General features: G+C 40.3%; 1 protein-coding gene across 1 annotated transcript in view; it reads left to right on the forward strand.

The window, feature by feature from the left end:
* The window catches only part of kntc1 (kinetochore associated 1), a 59,420-nt gene that overhangs the window by 27,819 nt on the left and 10,338 nt on the right, over positions 1 to 21,263 (forward strand). The window contains exons 22-51 of the mRNA XM_056289229.1: positions 3,101 to 3,172; positions 3,516 to 3,635; positions 4,248 to 4,391; positions 4,691 to 4,786; positions 6,753 to 6,856; positions 6,991 to 7,093; positions 7,350 to 7,484; positions 7,579 to 7,698; positions 10,916 to 10,988; positions 11,327 to 11,394; positions 11,490 to 11,791; positions 12,745 to 12,917; positions 13,117 to 13,217; positions 13,473 to 13,617; positions 13,732 to 13,788; positions 13,909 to 14,072; positions 14,838 to 14,942; positions 15,051 to 15,179; positions 15,942 to 16,058; positions 16,343 to 16,452; positions 16,657 to 16,885; positions 17,943 to 18,032; positions 18,118 to 18,283; positions 18,876 to 18,934; positions 19,051 to 19,267; positions 19,364 to 19,437; positions 19,559 to 19,769; positions 20,043 to 20,155; positions 20,369 to 20,424; positions 21,151 to 21,229. Of these exons, the coding sequence (XP_056145204.1) occupies positions 3,101 to 3,172; positions 3,516 to 3,635; positions 4,248 to 4,391; positions 4,691 to 4,786; positions 6,753 to 6,856; positions 6,991 to 7,093; positions 7,350 to 7,484; positions 7,579 to 7,698; positions 10,916 to 10,988; positions 11,327 to 11,394; positions 11,490 to 11,791; positions 12,745 to 12,917; positions 13,117 to 13,217; positions 13,473 to 13,617; positions 13,732 to 13,788; positions 13,909 to 14,072; positions 14,838 to 14,942; positions 15,051 to 15,179; positions 15,942 to 16,058; positions 16,343 to 16,452; positions 16,657 to 16,885; positions 17,943 to 18,032; positions 18,118 to 18,283; positions 18,876 to 18,934; positions 19,051 to 19,267; positions 19,364 to 19,437; positions 19,559 to 19,769; positions 20,043 to 20,155; positions 20,369 to 20,424; positions 21,151 to 21,229 (3,732 nt within the window). The remainder of the gene's footprint in view (positions 1 to 3,100; positions 3,173 to 3,515; positions 3,636 to 4,247; positions 4,392 to 4,690; positions 4,787 to 6,752; positions 6,857 to 6,990; positions 7,094 to 7,349; positions 7,485 to 7,578; positions 7,699 to 10,915; positions 10,989 to 11,326; positions 11,395 to 11,489; positions 11,792 to 12,744; positions 12,918 to 13,116; positions 13,218 to 13,472; positions 13,618 to 13,731; positions 13,789 to 13,908; positions 14,073 to 14,837; positions 14,943 to 15,050; positions 15,180 to 15,941; positions 16,059 to 16,342; positions 16,453 to 16,656; positions 16,886 to 17,942; positions 18,033 to 18,117; positions 18,284 to 18,875; positions 18,935 to 19,050; positions 19,268 to 19,363; positions 19,438 to 19,558; positions 19,770 to 20,042; positions 20,156 to 20,368; positions 20,425 to 21,150; positions 21,230 to 21,263) is intronic.

The raw sequence follows: 21,263 nt of genomic DNA on the forward strand, positions 1-21,263 counted from the left end.
CTTGCGGTAAGATGTTTTAAGTAGGGGAGCTGCCAACTAAAACGAAAAGTATTGTGGTGAGCCAGCATGGAAGAATGAGTCGAGAGGCAGAGATCTCTTTTTAATCGCAACTCCCGTGCCCCATACACCACACGACCCCGGGAGTGCTCTTTTATTCACACCGGCCAGAACGGACCAGAACTCCACCCCCCCATGTCCCAAGTGGCGACATCAGTCCCAGTTATGGTCCTATAGTAAGTTAGTCAGTAAACAGTTTCATATTTAGTTTTAGTCGAACCCCCAAAACAACATTAGAATAACCACAACATGAGCACTACATCATTAAAACACAATTTTAAATCATTAACAGTCCCATCAGCCATTGTGCTCCCTCAGCACAGAACCAGCAACAGTCAGAGCAACCGCCTTCCCCGGTCGCTACAGTATGACGTCAAGTCAATTTTATTTGTATAGCCCAATATCACAAATGACAAATTTGCCTCAGTGGGCTTACCAGCAACACAACATCCTGTCCTTAGACCCTCTCTCATCGGATAAGGAACAACTCCCTAAAAAAAAACAACCCTTTAACAGGGAGAAAAATAGGAAGAAACCTCAGGGAGAGCAACATAGGAGGGATCTCTCTCCCAGGACAGATGGACAACGTGCAATGGATGTTGCGTTTACACAATTTACACAATACAACATTGAAAGACGATAAACAGAATTATAATGGACTTATGAAATTTATGAAGAATATGATGCGCAGGATGCCAAGCAGTGTCCAGACGCCACCGGAACAGTCCAAGACCCAAGCCACGTGACCAGCATCATCATGTAAAAAAAAATTATATGGATTTATAAGATATATAAAACAAAAATGTGATGAGGGAAATGCCAGGCAGTGTCCAAGTGGCAGCCACCATCACCACGAAGACCTGGGAGGAGAACCGACTGCACGTGCACACAAGGGAGACTCGCATGACACCATTCACACACAGAAAAAGAGAAAGGAGAAGACATCATTCAGAGAGAGAGAAAAGACATGTGAAAGAAGAGAACAGTTTGCAATAGTCGTTAGTCATAATCAATTAAGTCATCAACTAGTCATAATCTACACTCACTGGCCACTTTATTAGGTACACCTTGCTAGTACCGAGTTGGACCCCCTTTTGCCTTCAGAACTGCCTTAATCCTTCGTGGCATAGATTCAACAAGGTACTGGAAACATTCCTCAGAGAGTTTGGTCCATATTGACATGATAGCATCACGCAGTTGCTGCAGATTTGTCGGCTGCACATCCTTGATGTGAATCTCCCGGTCCACCACATCCCAAAGGTGCTCTATTGGATTGAGATCTGGTGACTGTGGAGGCCATTTGAGTACAGTGAACTCATTGTCATGTTCAAGAAACCAGTCTGAGATGATTCGAGCTTTATGACATGGCGCGTTATCCTGCTGGAAGTAGCCATAAGAAGATGGGAACACTGTGGTCATAAAGGGATGGACATGGTCAGCAACAATACTCAGGTAGGCTGTGGCGTTGACACGATGCTCAATTGGTACTAAGGGGCCCAAAGTGTGCCAAGAAAATATCCCCCCCACCATTACACCACCACCACCAGCCTGAACCGTTGATACAAGGCAGGATGGATCCATGCTTTCATGTTGTTGACGCCAAATTCTGACCCTACCATCCGAATGTCACAGCAGAAATCAAGACTCATCAGACCAGGCAACGTTTTTCCAATCTTCTATTGTCCAATTTTGGTCAGCCTGTGCGAATTGTAGCCTCAGTTTCCTGTTCTTAGCTGACAGGAGTGGCACCCGGTGTGGTCTTCTGCTGCTGTAGCCCATCTGCCTCAAGTTTCGACGTGTTGTGCGTTCAGCGATGCTCTTCTGTATACCTCGGTTGTAATGAGTGGTTATTTGAGTTACTGTTGCCTTTCTATCAGCTCGAACCAGTCCGGCCATTCTCCTCTGACCTCTGGCATCAACAAGGCATTTTCGCCCACAGAACTGCTGCTCACTGGATATTTTCTCTTTTTCGGACCATTCTCTGTAAGCCCTAGAGATGGTTGTGCGTGAAAATCCCAGTAGATCAGCAGTTTCTGAAATACTCAGACCAGCCCGTCTGGCACCAACAACCATGCCACGTTCAAAGTCACTTAAATCACCTTTCTTCCCCATTCTGATGCTCGGTTTGAACTGCAGCAGATCGTCTTGACCATGTCTACATGCCTAAATGCATTGAGTTGCTGCCATGTGATTGGCTGATTAGAAATTTGCGTTAACGAGCAGTTGGACAGGTGTGCCTAATAAAGTGGCCGGTGAGTGTATATGCTATAGTCTCGTTGGCAGAACAGTGGTTGGTAAATTCATTGAGACAGAAAACCGACCCGCCATGCAGCACAGGTTGTGAAGCACTCAACTTAAAGGCAACTAATTGTAAGCTAAGGCAAAAAGATGAGTTTTAAGTTTGGATTTAAAGGACGTCATTGTTTTGTTTGTAAGGTGCATGTGTAGAAAATTGTGAATGAAGTGTTTACTCGCTTTATTATTAAAAATGAACATTCCACACAGCCCTAGCCCACTGTTAAAATAAAGGTATGGGTTTTTTTTTTTGCATTTGTATATTAGGAAAAGTTAAGCATACTGTTGGGTCTAAGATGTTACACAGCCACCTGCCACTACTGGGGGGGCTACACCCACCATTAGAGAAGCTGTAGCCCCCCCTTTCCCGTGCTAATGGGTACATTCCAAAACAGTTACTCACAGCTGGCCACCCCTCACTTCCCGTCTCTCCCATTTCTCCCAGGGAGTTATGCCCACCTACAGTGATTGAACTGCAAAAAATGCAAGTCTGATATTTCACGCACACATTTTAGGTTTGGTCTGCCAACTTTTGAGATGCATACTTGAGTGTCTTTGGCTTGTTAGACATTTGAATGTCTTTGCCAGTCACTCTTTTTCAGATCTTTTATGATTTATGTTATCCTCAAAAAATGAACAATACTTCCAACCTTAACAAGTGTCAATTCGTTGTTTAAAAAAATATGGTGATCTCTGAATTTTTTTTGATTCACTCCAATTTAATAATAATTAACATATTGTCTTCCAGAGTGGCTGGCCCCAAAATGGACTGGATTTGGCAGAAATTGGGCTTCCATCCTTATGGATGTGGATGCAGTCTGTAAGTTGACCATACCCTTTATTATATTCTGAATACAATATGAGCTTGGAACTCCATTTTGTAATTTGATTACTATGACATTGACTGACATCCACACATAATATGTGCAGAAAATAGCATGTGGCTGGTGTGATGGCTTAATAACTAGAGACTTTTTTTTTTAAATCCTGTATCAACCAACACCCACCCTGGTGATGGGTTTTGTTTTTTTATTTTGTTTTGTTTTTTGAGTAAGGCATTGACCAGCTTCAGGGAAACTAAAGGAATTTGCCAACAGAGATCAAAAAGGTATCGTATCATTATTATGACATAATGTGGTCCTATGGATGTGTGTTTGGTACAGGATAATAATCAGGGTACAGAGGAAGTAGAGAACCTCAAGAGCCTGGTCTCAAACCTCCGTCAGCTGCGAGACCTCCACAGGAAATACAACTACCGTCTCTCACTGTCAGTCTTTGAAAAGGTGTGTGTCAGACTGCTGATGTCTTTTAATTACGCCTCTGGAAAATTTGAATCTTCCAGCCAACCTAAAATATCCCCTCCAGAAAACAAATTTCCTCTCGAAAGTATTTAATACTGTAAATCAACATGCTCAATCTAGATAGTTGCAGAGCACAAGTAACCTTCAAGAACTGAGATAACATTCAGAAATTTAGAAAAAAATTAATTCTGTACGTTATGGTAGTAAAAGAATTTGGGTATTTTAAAACATTTCCTTTTTGTTTAACATCATATCAGATGTTCTCCATCGTAAGAGCTGTTACATATACAGAAATTCTTCAAGTTTAAATTAATCAAATCTTTTTGCTGCTTTTCTGGTGGCTTTCAGGTTATAACCTAAACATCTTTATTTTTAAACTATTTCGTGGAAAATCAGATGACTTATTCGTCACAACATATGTTCCACAATAACAACTAGTCAATATTGTTGGTGTTAAGTGTATATCATGTAAAAGGTTTTTGCATTTATCCGAATGAATATCTTCCAATTTATTACGAATATATATATATATGATACATTTTCAATGAATGTTGTATTGTTGTGCCTATTTTAATAATTTCTTTGGTCATTTAGGGAAGTGTTCGGAGTGTTGCATTCCATATGCTGGATAAGGTTCCAGCTCCAGAGCTAATATCTACCACAGTTGAGAACAGTATCCGGCCATATTCCTTAGAACACCAGATTCCTTTGGACAAGCTTCTCCTTCAGTATATCAAGGTAAGGATTTGCAAGAGCCACAAGGAAATGCCTTTCGCACTTAACAATTTGCTCTTTTGTATGATAACTGCTCATCAAAAAACAATTACTGTTTCCTTTACTTTTATTTAGTTGCAGTGACCCCTTACAGCTGGGGGGAAAAAAAATCTACATTAACAGTTGCACCTCACCTGTCCACATACGATAATATAAATATTCAAACGAACCAATTTTAACTTGCATCACCTCTTGGGCTTGAACTATGCATGATCATAAGTGTTCTCCTGTCAATGTCCCTCCCTCAACCTGAACTTTGCTAGGATCTCCTGCAACGCTGCAGTTCTCAGACCACTACCCTCTTCACAGAATGGGAGGCTAAAGCAGTGGCTGTACTCGGTTGCATGACTGACACCGATGTAAGTTTCTCATATTTAAATATTTATGTGAGCGTCCCTGCATGCATACACACTTCTTAACGTCAGAGACATCAGAGGTTTATGAGTAGAGTTAAATGACAGAGATCTGTAAATGTAAACTGGCCACAAGGTCCCCACGGATCCTCAAAAAGTCTTAAAATGTCTTGAATTTCTTTTCATTAAAGGTCTAAAAATGTTTTAAACTGCCTGGAATTTTAGGAAGGGAAGCAAAAATTTATTCTGGGCAGATGAATGAGTGTATATATATTTTTTGTTCAGTTTTTATGTTTTATTTTATATTCCACAACTGCCCGACAATTTTTGGAAGCAGTGTACAATGCATTTGGACTAAATAGCATATGCTAGACCACCAGGGGCAGTGGGACTTGGAGGCAGTAGCCAGCGGGTGACAGATAGGCAGCAAACAAAAAGAAAATGGGTAAATGTAAATTCAACCTGAAATGGTTGACAGACAACAAATGTCGTGGGTAACTTAAACAATCCAGCAATTCTTACAAGGCATGATGTGAACTTTGTCGCAAAACATTCAAACTGGTGACAATGGGTTGTAAAGCACTAGATTCTCATATGAAATCCGAAAAGTACAAGAGCTATGCTATGCTAGCACTCAAGAAAACATTGTGGCCATTGGGTCATATGTTGAGCCCGTTGTTAGCTTGGCTGCTTGTGGTACCGTTATAGCTAGTTTGTCTGCTGCTAATGTGTCTGCCTGAGCTACAGGCTCTATAACTACTACTGCTCGGCTAAGCAGTCAACAGACAGCATTCACCAGTTTTTCTCCAACAGCTGCGTTGAAGGCAAAAATACTGTGGGTATTGAATCTCCAAAAGAAAGCAGACAACTTCACAGAACTAGCAGAGAATACTGCAGCGATGAAAATGACAACGCTGATAACAAAATCCAACACACTTAGGAGACAAGCAAAGGAAATGAGAGCAGTTGTAAGTGCTAGATTGTGAAATTGATAAGATGGCTGATGAGCTGCGATACATGTCATGAGAGACATATGTGTCCATGACAAACAGGGTCGAGAGGGCGTCTGGGTAGCATAGTGGTCTATTCCATTGCCTACCAACATGGGGATCGCCGGTTCGACTTCCCATGTTACCTCCGGTTTGGTCGGCCATCCCTACAGACACTACAGGCTGTGTCTGCGGGTGGGAAGACGTACGTGGGTATGTGTCCTGGTTGCTGCACTAGCGCCTCCTTTGGTCGGTCGAGGCATCTGTTCAGGGGGGAGGGGGAACTGGGGAATAGCGTGATCCTCCCACACGCTACGTCCCCCTGGCAAACTCCTCACTGTCAGGTGAAAGGAAGCGGCTGGCGACGCCACATGTATCAGAGGAGGCAGAAGGAGTGGAGCAGTGACTGGGACGGCTCAGAGAGTGGGGTGATTGGTCAAGTACAATTGGGGAGAAAAAGGGGGAGGGGGGAAACAAGGTCAAAGAAACTTCATATAGTTTGTGCCAGAGAGGGTCTGAAAAGGAAATACACTTATGTTTGGTTTAGACTGTCAACTTTTGACCTGTCTCTATAGTGCTCTTTGATGTGTATTTGGTACTATTGTTTTCCATTTAAATAGGTCCACCTCCATAGTTTTATTTTCATTAATTAGCAAGGCTGTGGTCATCTAATTTGCACAGAAAATTGCCTTTGTATTCATATTCAATAAAACTCACCTAAAGTTGTATACTGTCTAGTTTGTCAACAAAAAATTTTTTGCCATGGAAATATTTTTTCCATTTAAAGGTATTAAAAAGGTATTAGAAGTATTAAATCTTTACTTTAAAAGTGTGCTTATACCCTTAGCCATGTAAATCAAAACAACTGACAAAAAGTTTCATCACTGAGCGCTATATAAAATGCAACTTGATTGATTGACCAAAAAGCAATCACTGATCAAAAAGCATTGAACTGAATGTTGTAAAATGTGTATTTGGACCAGTTGATGGTGGATGCTGTGTTGGAGATCATGCAGAAGGCTGTGGTGCCCTGGAGTGAGATGGTGGAGAAGCTGGTTCAACAGTACTTGGAGATGCAGGGACCCAAGTATGTCACCCATCATGCTATCTACAACCTGAGATTGTGTATTTCACCCATTATAAGAATTAGATGGATGTTGGAGGTTTTCTCATTATGATGACCCATTCCCTGCCCTTATATCGTCTGTAAATTATCTCAAGACAAGAGCTATTGAAGGAGAGCTACCATCTGATGGAGATTAGGAAACTGCTCAGGGGCTACGGGATCCGCAACTTCAACCTTTCCAACAACAGGGAAATCATGGTAAGAGTTTGTATTTGGAGACGACTGGATTATTGTGTCTGCTGCCTCTGGAGTCACAGTTGTGCCCCTGGCAGTGTGAATTCAGGTTCAATGGGTATTCCTATCCTGCGTCTCCCCTACTCTTTCTGCTCTGCTTTCCCTCTGTTTCATTAAAGGGAGGTGCTGAATATAAGTCTGCTCTCCTTCAAAGATATACTAAGATTTTGACAGTTGTGATGACTGTGCCCTCCTAAAGAGTCATATATATTTTCCCTAGACACTGATAAGATACATCCTGAAGCAAGACCTACCATCTTCTTTAGAGGACTCTCTGAAGTTAGCTGAAGCATACAAACTTGCAACCTCTCAGATAAATTACTTGTATCTCATCCATCTGATAGGTCAAGGAAAGGTAAGATCATTTACGTGCAATCACTGAATTTCAGTTATGATATAAATTTTTGTTGAATTTATGGCATGTTAAAAATATTTCAATTTGCTTGTAGGCTGAAGAATGTATGACACTCCTAAGGAAGCTGTCCTCTGCAGATGCAGAGTGTGTGATTGAGCATCTCACAACTTGGGCTAGACTGGAGTTGGAGGACAAAGACCACCTGTCTGATGAGGTGGGCAGATGGGAATTGATTTCATTGTTAAGTACATTCATCAAATTTTAGACACTTGTAAAAACTCTTCAGCTTTCGATGTAATTGTTGACCTTTAAATCAGTGAAACATTTTCTCTAATGGCCACTATCAGTGACCAGTACAAATTGCACCAATGTTGGCAAAATTATGTCCTGTTCACTTATGTGATGGTGGCCCACAAGTGACACAACTAATGCAAATAACATCTTACAATTTCACAACCTCCTAGCGCAGATTGCACAGAAATGGCGAGTGAAGAGTTAATTAAGTTGTAAAACAAAAATATATCTTATAACGCATAGCTATAGTATATTTAATGACAATGCTGCTTACCTGTCCAACAGCAGCATGGCCAGCTTGGTATCAGTTTTTATGCCTTTATAGTCACGAGTTTTTTTTGCCCCATCTCCAAAGTGATGCCTATATTTATTCCACTTTTTGGAGTGGCATTCAAAATGTAAAATTTTTTTTGCTAGATGACAAGGCTTTTCAGAGTCTTTAGGGTTGTGTTGCAAAGCTACATCCTTTATATTGAAATGTTAAAAGGCACAGCTAGGGGGTGTCCGGGTGGCGTAGTGGTCTATTCCGTTGCCTACCAACACGGGGATCGCCAGTTTGAATCCCTGTCGTGTTACCTCCAGCTTGGTCAGGCGTCCCTACAGACACAAATTTGTAATTTGTGATATTGGGCTATGCAAATAAAATTGACTTGACTTGACAATTGGCTGTGTCTACGGGTGGGAAGCCGGATGTGGTTATATGTCCTGGTCATTGGACTAGCGCCTGTTCGGGGTTGAGGGGTAACTGGGAGGAATAGCATGATCCTCCTACGCGCTACGTCCCTCTGGCAAAACTCCTCACTGTCAGGTGATAAGAAGCGGCTGGCGACTCCACATGTATCGGAGGAGGCATGTGGTAGTCTGCGGCCCTCCCTGGATTGGCAGAGGGGGTGGAGCAGCAACCGGGGTGGCTCAGAAGAGTGGGGTAATTGGTCAAGTACAATTGGGGAGAAAAATTGGGGGGGATCCAAAAAAAAAAAAAGTGTAGCAAGATAAATATGTGGGGACCTGTAGTTTTTCAGACCTGCCAACATGTACGCATTTCTCGTACTCGGCACGCATTTTGACCCTTAAGTACGCTTGTACGATTCACTGCTCTCCAGGTACGCATTTTGTTGCATCTCGCATTATGCCGGTTTCAGTTTCTATACATTCTATGAAGTTGATTCTGTCGCAGAGCCACAGCAATCTATATAAGTGGAGTGAAAAGCTTTTGGCCAATCAGAGCGCAGTATTTGAACCCACTCGCCCACCTGTCCCTCCTAGCAAATGCTTTGCGCGTTCAATTCAATTCAGTGCCTCTGCCTCAAGCAAGATCCCTCTTCGGCTGCTTGCTCATCACTGCTATTCGCCTGCATCCCTGTTTCTCACCATTCTAGGTCAGTGGTTCTCACCAATGCAGACAGCATTGAAAAGATAATAAGTTAACATTCATCTATACGATGTCATGTGTGTGTTGCAAATATTAGGCTAACCGTCACGTTTCCCCGAATCCATTAGCCCACAGACAAAAACTGTAGGCTTGCGTGCCATGGCTGAATCGCCTCAAAAAAAGGTTCGGAAACAACAAAGATTTCTGGACAGCCAAATACCCCTATGGGGACGAATTGCTGCGTCATGCTGCCGTAGCTGATATAAGCAGATGGCAAACAGCCAAATTCTCCTCACTGACATACTTTATAGACAGGTTCCCCTGCTTGTTGGGAAATGGTGTGACAGTCGATGAAGTGGAGGAGGAGTTTCGGCTCTTCCAGTCCACCACCTTGAACGATGGTATTCTGACCAAAAGGGCTGATGACGCTTGGACGGAACTAGGTTTGATGGAGTCAGGAGGGAGGAAACTTTTTGAAAACTTCTCCACTGTAATTCTTGGTGTGTGTTCGATTTTTCACTTTAACACAGACTGTGAAAGGATCTTCAGCTTGGTCACTAAAAATAAAACACAATGTCGTGCTAGCCTGAGCACAGAGATGCTCAGTTCTCTGGTGACACAAAAAGTCATGATTGCCTCAAAAGGCAGCACGTATTACAAAGAGACTTTCAGTGACGCAGTACTTAAAAAAGCCAAATCTGCAACCTTCAACAAGTTGCACTAGTTTCACTATGCATGGAAAATTTGAATCTTTTTCGTTGTTTGTTTTTAGCAAACTGATTTTGATATTGATTACTGCTGGTTTTGCACATTCACTTAATGTTTTGATTTATTTATTTACAAAGAATGTCCTCAGTTTACTTTTATTTCTGGCAAGGATATTGATAAGCTGGTTTTGCACATTTATTTAATGTTTTGATTTATTTGTTTACAAAGAATGTCCTCAGTTTACTTTTAGAAGTTTCCATGGGCTATGCCTCCTGTACAACACTTGTACAGCTGTTCTGACAATAAATCTCGATTGGTGAAAGTATATTATGCGTATATTATGTATCATGGTGTTAGGTATCTCAGTGGTGGTGGGTGAGCAACGGTGGAGCGTACATTGGTGGTGGGCTATCAGGTGCGTGCGCGCGTGGGTAGGGTGGAGGAGCGTACATTGGTGGCGGGCTGTCAGGTGCGTGCGCGCAGGGGGGGGGTGTTGGGGGGTAGTACTCATAAAATTTCTTCAAGGTTGGCAGGTCTGGAACATTAGATTTCTAATAGGTGGGGGAACCCCTCTACTGAATTGTTCACCAAAATAGAGATTCTGAGGTTGGACGCAGTTTTTGAAAACCAGAAATCTCATTACATGGCAAAGCTGTTGTTAGATAATTAGTATAGATTAGCAATAATTTCCTACTCCCCCAATACATAATGATAATTTTTTTTTGCTATGAAAAAGTCATAATTTTACTGATAGTACCTTTAATGACAACTTGTCACATTGGTATATTTATGTATGTTCAGATATTTTTTTATTTCTAATCAGCACTTTCAGAAGCCAAATTAGTTTTTCCATCACATAAAACATGCATAGAAAATTAAATAGTTTGACCTCATCTTGTAAAAGTAGCCATGTGGCCCAAAACATCAGTAATCTGAAAACTAAAAATTGTATTAGAACAAAGTAACAATGAAAATAATAGACTAAAGATGACAAATTGTGGTATAAGGTGCTTATTCATTCAGACATGGTACTTACCTCATGGCCTGTGTTCAACAGCACAAGAAGAACCAGATGGTCATTGCCCAAGTTACGGTTGAGGCATTGAAATTCCTATGCATAAGCCAAAAAGGTAAGCGGTCTCTTTCAAATACTGGTGGAAATGAGAGCAGCAAGACTGACCTGTAGATGGCTCTGACTTACCAGTAGAGAGTGCAAGTGAAAATGATTCCCCTCTTGGTGGTCAATTAAATATTACACAAATGGAAGCACTTGAAATCTGTTGAAATTGCTAACATTTTTTGTGCAAGTAAGAGACTGTCATTATCTGTGCTCTTTAGCTGTAATTTTTTTGTGTTTCAAGTGAAAACTTAAGCAATTAAATGATTAATTTCAGTGCTGACATCTACTTTCAATGTAAATATGCTACTGTGTATCCAATGCTAATGTTAAGTCCTGTGCCCTCCACAGAAAATATGCTGAAAAGTGTGGAGTGTGAAAACAATCTCATTATGTTCAAAACAATTGCCCACCTCCAGGTGAGCTCCATTTATTAAAAGTTGCCAATGTGTTTTAGTCTGTTTTCATCTTTTGATATTTTTTGGAATGAAATCCCATATTTTTGCATTCTCAGGAGGACTTTGACATTTTCTTTACCCCGACCAACTATGAGGATCCGAAAGTCCGAAAGCAGATCCAGGATCATCATATCACAGCCTTTGAGAACACGCGTGGTCGTCTGCCATCTAAGGGGAAGGTCATTACCTCTCCAATGGTGGCCAATGATCCAGATGGCAAAACCAAGACTATCTCCACTGAAGCTGGTCTGTGCCGTCTCGGGAGGCAGCTACAACGAACTGAGCAGGAATTGTGGTCTGAGCTGGCTTTACGAGCCCTAGGGGTGGGAAAGATTGACAAAGCTCTCAAGATCCTCAGGTTAGCAAGAGTGAATGCTTTTTTTTTTTTTAAGGAAAATATATGAAACTAGGTTGTGGACAAGGCTTGTTAGGGTAATGTTAAACGAAAGGTTGCATTTCCTGGGTCCCTTTTTTTTAACTCAAATGAATCATTGGTGATTCATAGATGAATGTTACAAGATGTTTGATTTTTCTTTGTTTCCATTTTGTAATTGTTCATACTCATTGGTGCTGACATTTACTGTCAAAACCTGTTAAATTTGTCAGTGTACAGATATCCGCAAATATATTGCCTCTAAATTTTGTTGTCATGAGTATATTCAGTAACCAGTGTTTTTACATGCATCATAAGTATATCAGTTTCCATTTTAAGTATATAACTGAATTGGATGTTAGTTCCATCAATAACAAAACTAAGGTCTTTTCACTTCATTGTGGGTGGTGAGATGCCCAGCCAATGAACTCTAATCTTAACGTTACCATTCTTCTTCTTCTTTTTTTTTTTTTTTAAGATTTCTATTTTGCCATTGTTAGATTTTATTCAACAGGACAGTAAAGACATACAGGAAACAGAGGGTGAAAGGTGCAGGGGAAGACCTACAGCAAATGTTCAGAGCCAGATTTGAACTCAGGGTGCTGAGATCAGGGTTGAGCTCTACATGGTATGCGTTTACCTGGTTGAGCCACAAGAACATCCCATCATTCTTGATAATGTGGCGTTACTAGAGAGCAAGTGCACCACGCTGCTTCAGAGACTGCATATGGTCCCTTAAGCTTATCGAAGTTCATGCAATTGTATGTGTTAAGTAAGTCAGCCAGCATTTCTAACCATCATGGAGCAATTCAAGCAAGGCACAAGTGTAAATGTTGCAAAATTTGTGAATCCTCAATTAGCCTATTTGTCAAGCACAAATGTGGACAAGAGTGTCATATTTTGTCTTTGTTCCTAACCCCTCACCCCCATATGTACAGTGAACTGTATGAGCACCACTGCAATCCCAGCACAGGGAAGGTACTTTTTACTGCTGCACAGAAGTTGTGTCAGATGTTGGAGGCTGATGTGCCCATGGTGCTACCTGATGATGTGGATTTACCTGCAGTTATCCACAGCCTGGCTTGCCAGGCCATCACTGTCTGCCACTCGGGTAAATCACACATGAACACATTAACAATCTACACAGCAGTACATGTGATTTGAAAAACAGCATGGATTATGTACATGGACTACATTAGAAATTAGAAACATTCTAAATGTAATCCAGGCTAATCTGGTGAAAAATCTATACCTTCCACCAATCCTGAAAAAGACATAGAAATGAAATGATGACTTAAACAATGTTTCAGACCTACTTCTGGACTGTTTGGAGCTGTGCAAAAGTACACGGACAGCCATGGATGTCTATCATCAGTGTCAGTTCTCAGACAACTATGGTTTCATAACCAAGGTCAGTCTTCATGCCCATTTTCCAAAGCATCCCATTTTATTCATGATCCTAACACAAAAGCCTGGATGCTGCCTCCTTTTCAGTTGTTACTCACCACTTGACCTTTTTTGTCACACATATCACGTATTCAACATACATTTTTAATACCTACATATATTTGTGTGTCTATGTGGATGGAAAATAACCAAGGAGATGATAATTTAAAAAAAAAGAGGTCTCCATTTTACAAACCTTGAAATTCTGAAATGTCTGCAGCATTTGACCTTGGATGCAGAAAAGGATCCCTACTCTCAATGGAGTTACCAGGATATCTTCAATGAGGATTGCATTGTTCTGGACTCAGTATCAGTGCTGCCAGTCCAATATGAGATAACCAACAGTTTGCTGCCTATATCACTAGGTAACCAAACTTCTCCAAACTCAGTGATTACCATCTAATTAGAACTGCACCACCCTAGTTCTCAGTTGTTTTGCTTTTTTTATGCCATGCGATTTGGTTCCCTGATTTTTGTAGATGCCAAGCTATACCCTCTGGACTGTTCCTGTCTCTCGCACTGCTCTTTCAAAGATGGTAACTAGATAAGTTGATATATCTATTATCAGTTTCCACCTGATAGTTTATTGTCAAATGGAAGAAAAAATGTTTTCAATTTTAGGATTTAATCCTGTATCTCATTTATCCTACCTCCAGGTTCAAACTACCTGCAGCCCCTCATGGGTCCCTTGTCCAATATGGTGCAGATACTGCAAGAGTGCAGTCAGTTGGAGCTGGCCCTTAGGGTGCTGGTCAACTCCTATGGCAGCTGCCTGCAACATGTCACCTCCAACATTATGGACCTTAAACTCAGCATACAGGTGCCATTACAACATATCTATTCCTATCATTATTATTGTCAAACAGGCTACAGTCTCTGGAGAGTTCATCATTACTACAGCTTCAACTGGTTGCATGTTAGGCCAGATGAAATTATCTGTGGTTGTCAACAGTGGATATTGAAATCATGTTTCTGTTGTGTGCAGAGATATTATAGTTTTGTATTTTTCATTAGTTTTTATTCTTATTTTGTTTTTAACATTTGTTTTCAATTCAGTTTGTTTCCAGAGTGGGTTTGCTCATTTCATTTTAGCTTTTATTGTTTAAAAATGTTTAGTTTTAGTTTAGTTTTTATTAGTTTCAGTATTACTTTTATTTTTTTTATTATAATATGGGAGGTATTTGTCGGGGCAGAATTTGAGGTGTTCAGAATAGGTATTTCAATTCAACCACAGCACTTTGTGAAGACAATTGACATCAATTGACATCATGTAGACATCCCAGTCTCAATAAACATATGCACCAATGCCTCCTCGTGCTTGTGTTGACAAATTTGACCGAATTGACAAAGATTGAACTAAAGAAATTTTCTGTATATTTTTTATTTTGGCTAGTTTTGTAGGTACACTATCATTTCAGTTTTTGTTTTTTTCTACAGTCTAGTTTTTATTTTTATTTCAGTTCACTAAAATATTTTTTCACACCTAGTTTTAGTTTTTAGTTTAGTGTTCAATAACTATAATAACCTTGGTTTTGTGTGTGTGTGTGTGTGTCTGTGTGTTTTTTTTTAACAACTATCCTTTCAGCTTTATGATCAACAAGGACTCATGCAATACAACAGATGCTTGAATGAGCTCCGAAAGTCAACTCTATCCACTCTCAATACTGTTGCTGTGGGCCTTTTAAACAAAGTGAGTCTGTCTTTTCAGATGTAACTATGAAAATCATTGATCACCATTATCACCAACCATTAACATTTTTATATAATTATTCTCCCTTTATTCTATGGACTACTAAAGGTCTTTAACTGGAGAGTGGTGGATTGCGACTTAGCTATTGGACTCTGCACTCTCCTCTCTAAAGCTGAAGTCATCAAATTACTGTGGAAGGTCATTGACAACACTTGGCAAAACTATGACAAAATCCTGGTAAGTGCTGTGATCGCTATCACTTGCTTTGCACTTCTGTCAGTCTTCTATTAGTTTAACAGAACAGTTGCCTTCCATAAGTTTAATACTTTGGTAGGAACAATCTGCAAAAATCGCAGAAAGTTGAATCAGTTCATCTGGGCGCAATGTTTATTGAGAGAAACATTTCATCACTCATCTAACTGACCTTTTCAGCCTCAACTGACTGCAGGTATCACCATCTTTATGATATATATGCTATATGCAGTCAGTTGAGACTGAAGAGGTCACTTAGATGAGTGATGAAACGTTTCTGTCAATAAACATTGTATCCAGATGAACTGATTCAACTTTCTGTGATTTTCTTACCTGGATTATTCAGCATGCATAAAGATCTGCAAAAAAATCTTTTGGGAAGATTTTGAAGAGCTGGCTGGGAATTCTCAAAAGATGCAGTCAAAGGAGTTTTAATGTTACAATGTCATCAGTCTATGAAAATTCAAGGATTTTTGCCAACCATCTCATTATTTGCCGCAGTGTGATAAACTGATCAAAGAGATCCCAATTTTAGTCCCTTAGATGTATTTGCATGTGATTTTTTTTTGCAGGCCTTTGGGAACCGGCTTGTAAATCAAGCCTCAGTAATTGTGGAAGCCCACCATGGAGCCATCCTAAACATTCATGTCTATAACAAAAAAACATAAAACAAAGGAGCGATATGGGTATAAGTGCACAGTCTTTTTGAAAAATCTAATCATCCTCCGTTTGTCTTGATATTTTCAGGCTGTGGCCATGATTGGAGCCCATCTCTGCTGTTTGTATGACGAAGAAGAGGAACAAGCAAAGTTTCGCTCAGTTATCATTGATGCCGAATGGGGCAATAAGCTGGGGAAATTAGGGGTTAGTGGTTGACACTAGAAGCAAATTATGCAAATCAGAATCATGTTTACTGGCCATGTAGGTTTGCACTACATGGAACTTGTCTCCGGTTTTGTGGCTTTCTCAGTGTACTTAACAGAATAACAACACTACAACACAACGATCTTCAGATATATAAAATATATTCCTCATCTCAGATAGCCAGTGGCATTTTACTCTGAATAAATTTAATATTGAGCAACTGTTCACACATTGTTTATCTTTTATTACTCGCTGTCTTTTTATTGCTACAACTCTGCTCCTAGATATCCATCCAGTCTGTGTTCCGTCAACGGTCGGAGATGAAGAGCCTTCTGATTCCTATTTTGGTGAAGAACAGCAACATCACCCCTGACATCATTCTACAGTACTGCAGGTTGGTGCAGAAGAGAGATGAGTACACTGAACAATGCATTTTCTCTCCGCAAATGAAACAGATGCTCATTTATCTACATCTAATATTTTTGTGGAAATTAAATATCATGCAGGATGATGTCAAACGCTTTTTGAACTAGTCCTTTATGAGGTTTTTCACTGGTTGACCATGTTCACATAGACCCGTTGTTGCTTCTGCCAACAGCACCTTTGGTCTGGACAGAGATCATGTAATCAATCAGTACATCACCACCCTGCTGTTACTGCATGAGGAGGAGGAAGAATATTCAGGTCAAGTTGGTGATCCTGTGATAGGCCAGGAAGAGGTGCAACCTCTGAGCCATGCAGATGCCCTTGAGCGAGTCCTGCAGATCATTCCCATGTTGCACAGCACCACCAACCTAACAGATAGCCTTTGTGCTGCCATTTTTAAGGTCTGAGCATGATAAACTAATAAGTGGGTACAGTTTATTCTGACCTGATCCATTCAGATTTTACTTTTAACTGACCGTTTGCAAAATTTAGTCCTCCCAAAATGTATGGGTTAGTGTGAGCTTCAATGTCACATCAACACGGTAAACAGACAAAGCCTGTTTAACTAACATTTAGCAGATGTAAATGTCCTTGTTGATGTTTTTTTTTCTTTCGATGCATTGTTGTCTTTTGGATTTGGGGCAAGAAATAATGCATTGCCTTCCAGTCATTCAAGATAATATGAATCTGTCTTACAATTTCCCAAAAAGCACCTTTTCACTACTTCCTTTTCCTATAGCTATGCCTTTTAACAAATTGCGCATTACCTATTGTATGTTGCATCAAAGCTGCTCTATATTGCACTTAGTGGGATGTCTGTGGAAGACAAGGCAACAGCGTGATTGGTGTGGATCGCTGTGTCTGTCATTTTGCAAATGGTCAGTTTTTTAAGTGTTTAAATGCTAAGGCTGTGTCCCAGAAGTAAGGCAAGAAAAATATGTGGCAAGTTTCCTATGAGAATTTAAGTTGTGAAAGCAAAGTTTCATCCTTACTAAAAACCTGATGTATGGAAACAAGTGATTTGATTCAGTATATCTGTTTGCATTTGTATTTGAGTCGTGTAATGTCATTACAACACACAGCAATGTTGACATTTATACTCTTAACTCTCAGCTGACAGCAACCTGCATGCTTATTGCCTGTTGCCCAGTCAGTTGTTTTCATTTATTGACAATCTATCTACATTTACAAGAAAAACATATTCAAGTAAAGAAATAATCTGGTCAAACTTGACAGTTTAGAATTGATTATATAGTAGCATTGAAAAATCGAAATGTCTATCAAATAAATATGAATATATATATATATATATATAATATAAATAAAAATCTAGTCAAATCCTTTTGATAGCCTTTTGAAATGTCTAAAGTTATGTTGCATAGAACATTTCATTTAGTTTTGAGATTTGCTTTAGATGATCAACTAAATTTAATGTGAAAATGTCCTCACCACGTGCAGCTTAGCCCTTATAACTATGAGAGGATTGAAGTAGTCCTCAAGATCATCCAGACAGCAGATGAGAATGTGACCAGCTTCTCAGTTGGCCAGGTATGGATTTTTCTTAAAGGTTCCATCATTTTCTATCTTGCAAATATTTCAGTCCCCAAAAGCTTTCTGCATCCTCTTTCCACAGGCAATGGGCCTACTTCAGCACCTGAAGTCCTACAAGCGAATCTCACCTCCATCAGACCTAGAGCACACCTACCTTATGGACAATGGCCTACAACTTACCCTCCTGTCTAAAAGCAGACTGCCCTTTCACCTGCTTATGCAGACCAATAGTTACTGGAAGATCATCTGTGAGTTGGCTAGTTGCATATTTTAATAATTCATTAATTCCTGGGGGAAAAAAACCCATTTGACACGAACATTTTAGTATTGTTTAGCTTCTCTGTACTGGTTGATTATCAGTATTATAGTTACCTTTTTTGTTTGTGTATAAGGCTCAAAATAACTGCATAACTACATGTCAGTGCTTTTAGCCCTCTAAAAGCTGGAAATGCAGCTTCAGTAAAAGATCAGAGGTGACGGGGTCTTTGCTGTTTTGTAGCTTTGACCTACGAACACTCTGACTGAGTAGCTTGAACTGTGTCAATTTAGTTTCAATGTTTTTGTTTTCTGGTTTTTAGGAGCAGGCTTTCATTTTGTTGGTTCATATGGGTTGTAACGTGAAGAAATATATGTACTATGTTTTTTTCTTCCTTTTTTATGTAACCTTATTTTAATTCATGTCTTGCATTTTTTATTAGCAATACTATCATATCTTATTCTATCCTTTTGTAAAGTATTAACCTTTTGAAAATTGCATGATGTAGCTTTTATATTGTCCAAATTTGCGCATCATTCACTGTATTTTACTGTCTCTGGACTTAAATTGCTTCCTGTTTTCAGCCCCTGAGCTCAGTGAGGAGACTTTCCCTACTCTTCTTCTAATCAGCAAGCTGATGAAGGTACAGTGTATTGACATAGATTAGCTGCCATCTGATAGTCAAATTCCCTTTTATTTTCTATATATATGGGTCAGTTGGGTTATTGAATCTGTATTGAGTCTCTTCGTCTTTTTCAGGTGAGCCTGGACAAATTGTACATGTCTGCAGTGAACCACATATTTGAGAAAAGTATGAAGCCTCTACTTGTGGAGCAGAGCAAGAAGGATCAAAGGCATTTACCAAATAAGGAGACCCTCAAGGTAGCCAGGACCTTGATGGATCACATCAGCTGCATCCAGAGTCAAGAGTGGGCTGCTGCCACTGCTCATAAAATTGCTCAGGAGCTGCCCCCAGGTTTGGCCTGTAGACTTAAATCAGAGACTGCCATGGCACCACGTGATGTGTTTTTATTTGTGTAACATTTTATTGAATTTATTTTCCCTCTGGAAGGCATTGAGAAGACTCAGTCACTTAGGATCTGCTTAGCCCTTGGGGACAAATGGCTAAATGACCCAAACCTTGAGGTCAGTGTCAACATTGATCTTACTGTATAACATATTGATTGAAAATCTGTCCAATGTCTTTCTCATTGATTTTTAAAATATTTTTACTGGTACTGATATGTTCCCTGCTAATCCTGTGCAGGAGGTGGCACGGTCCAAAGGGGAGACCTACCTGTCCAAGATTAAGCTGCAGTACCAGCGCTCTGCCACAGAGAGCGCCTTGATGGTAAACCAGCTGAACAGCCCAGATCATCTGAAACTGACTGGAGTGCCAGCCAGGCTGATAGTGGCCCTGTATGAACACAGGAGTGTGGAGCAGCGCTACAAAGACTCAGCGGCTCAATCCTATCCTGGTGAGTACAACACCATCATAAAAAAAGATGAAACACAGCTCTTGGCCATATGATAGAATAAGTCAGGTTTCGAACATGAGGCCTCAAGGTCAAGTCATGTTTCGAGGTCAGTGTCAGTAGGCTTGATATGCTCACTCTGTCAAAGAACTTCTCTGCTTCAAATTAACATAAAAACCAAGAGTGGTTGAAATGGGAGGAAGCTATGATTGATGAATATTTTTTTCCACAGAGTTTTTACTATATTTTTAAATTAGATGTTTTTTCTCTGAACAGACATTCATGCTGTATGTAAAGAAATAGCCACAATCAACTCTGTGGATCTTCTCAAGATCCGTAACATGCTTTTGGAAAAATGGATCTGCAAAACAGGCCCGGCTGTAGCCAAGGTTTGACAGTCTGCATACAACCTGTCAGTGTCACTTGTGTTTGTCCCTTTTTTAAAATTTAATTTCATTCATTTATTTTCTGCTTGAATGGTCCACCACAATGACTTTTCTGTTGCTTTTTATTCTGTTCACATTGCATGGCTTCATAAAGAATTGAACACTCAGTCAGTATTTATTAAACGGACAAAAGCTTATTATTGTTTTTTTATGAAGGACATCAACAATCTGGAGTTTGTTCACAACATTGAGGAGGATCCAGACCTAATGAGGTAGGCACTGCAATATATCCTCCTACTGTTAATGAGTCTGTCTTTAAATTTGTAAACCTCATCATGAGCCAAAACTGTTAATTGGAAGTCTAGCAAATTTCTCTCTATGTACAGTGAAAATCTATATGTATTTTTTATTTTCTCCCTTTTTGATCCCAATTTGACATGCCCAGTTCCCTTGTTACCCTGTGTCCTGTCATTGCATGACCTCTGTGGTGGTTGGGGGAGAGCGTAAACTTCATGTGTCCTCTTAGTACGCATGAAGTCGCCGACTGCATCTTTTCACCTGCCAGCTGCAGGTTCCTTGGGGGGAATATAACATGTGCAGAGGCCCTCGGTATTTCCCCCAGATCCTCCAGCAGCTGTACAGGTGCCCCACCACCTGTAGGAGTCACTAGTTGCAATGGTGGGACACGTTACACTCGATGGCTCTCCACCCAAGAGCACTGCCAATTGCACTTCTTGCAAAATGCCTGGCTGAGCCAGAGGGATTCTAATTGTTACCCTCACTATTACGCTATGTAGTAGTTTGTGCACCACCGGACTGCCCCAATAAAGATAATTTTGAATAAAATGTTTCACATAGTATGAAAAATGTCCTCGTTTTTCTTCCTAACCACTGATTGTATATGAAGTCTTTAACTGCATATCCACCTCCAATATAATGAGAGCTGTGAGAAATGTGTTGGTGCTTTACAGCATGTCATTGACTTGACCCTCCCTCAGGGTGGTGTATCTACTGCATACTTACTCCATGGATGTCGCTGCCCACCTGCTGAGCCCTATCCTGTCTGCGGAAACATGGGTGAGTAGTGTGATGAGATCAAATAAGACATAGT

Source organism: Lampris incognitus, chromosome 1, assembly GCF_029633865.1.
Source record: "Lampris incognitus isolate fLamInc1 chromosome 1, fLamInc1.hap2, whole genome shotgun sequence".
Lineage (NCBI taxonomy): Eukaryota > Metazoa > Chordata > Actinopteri > Lampriformes > Lampridae > Lampris > Lampris incognitus.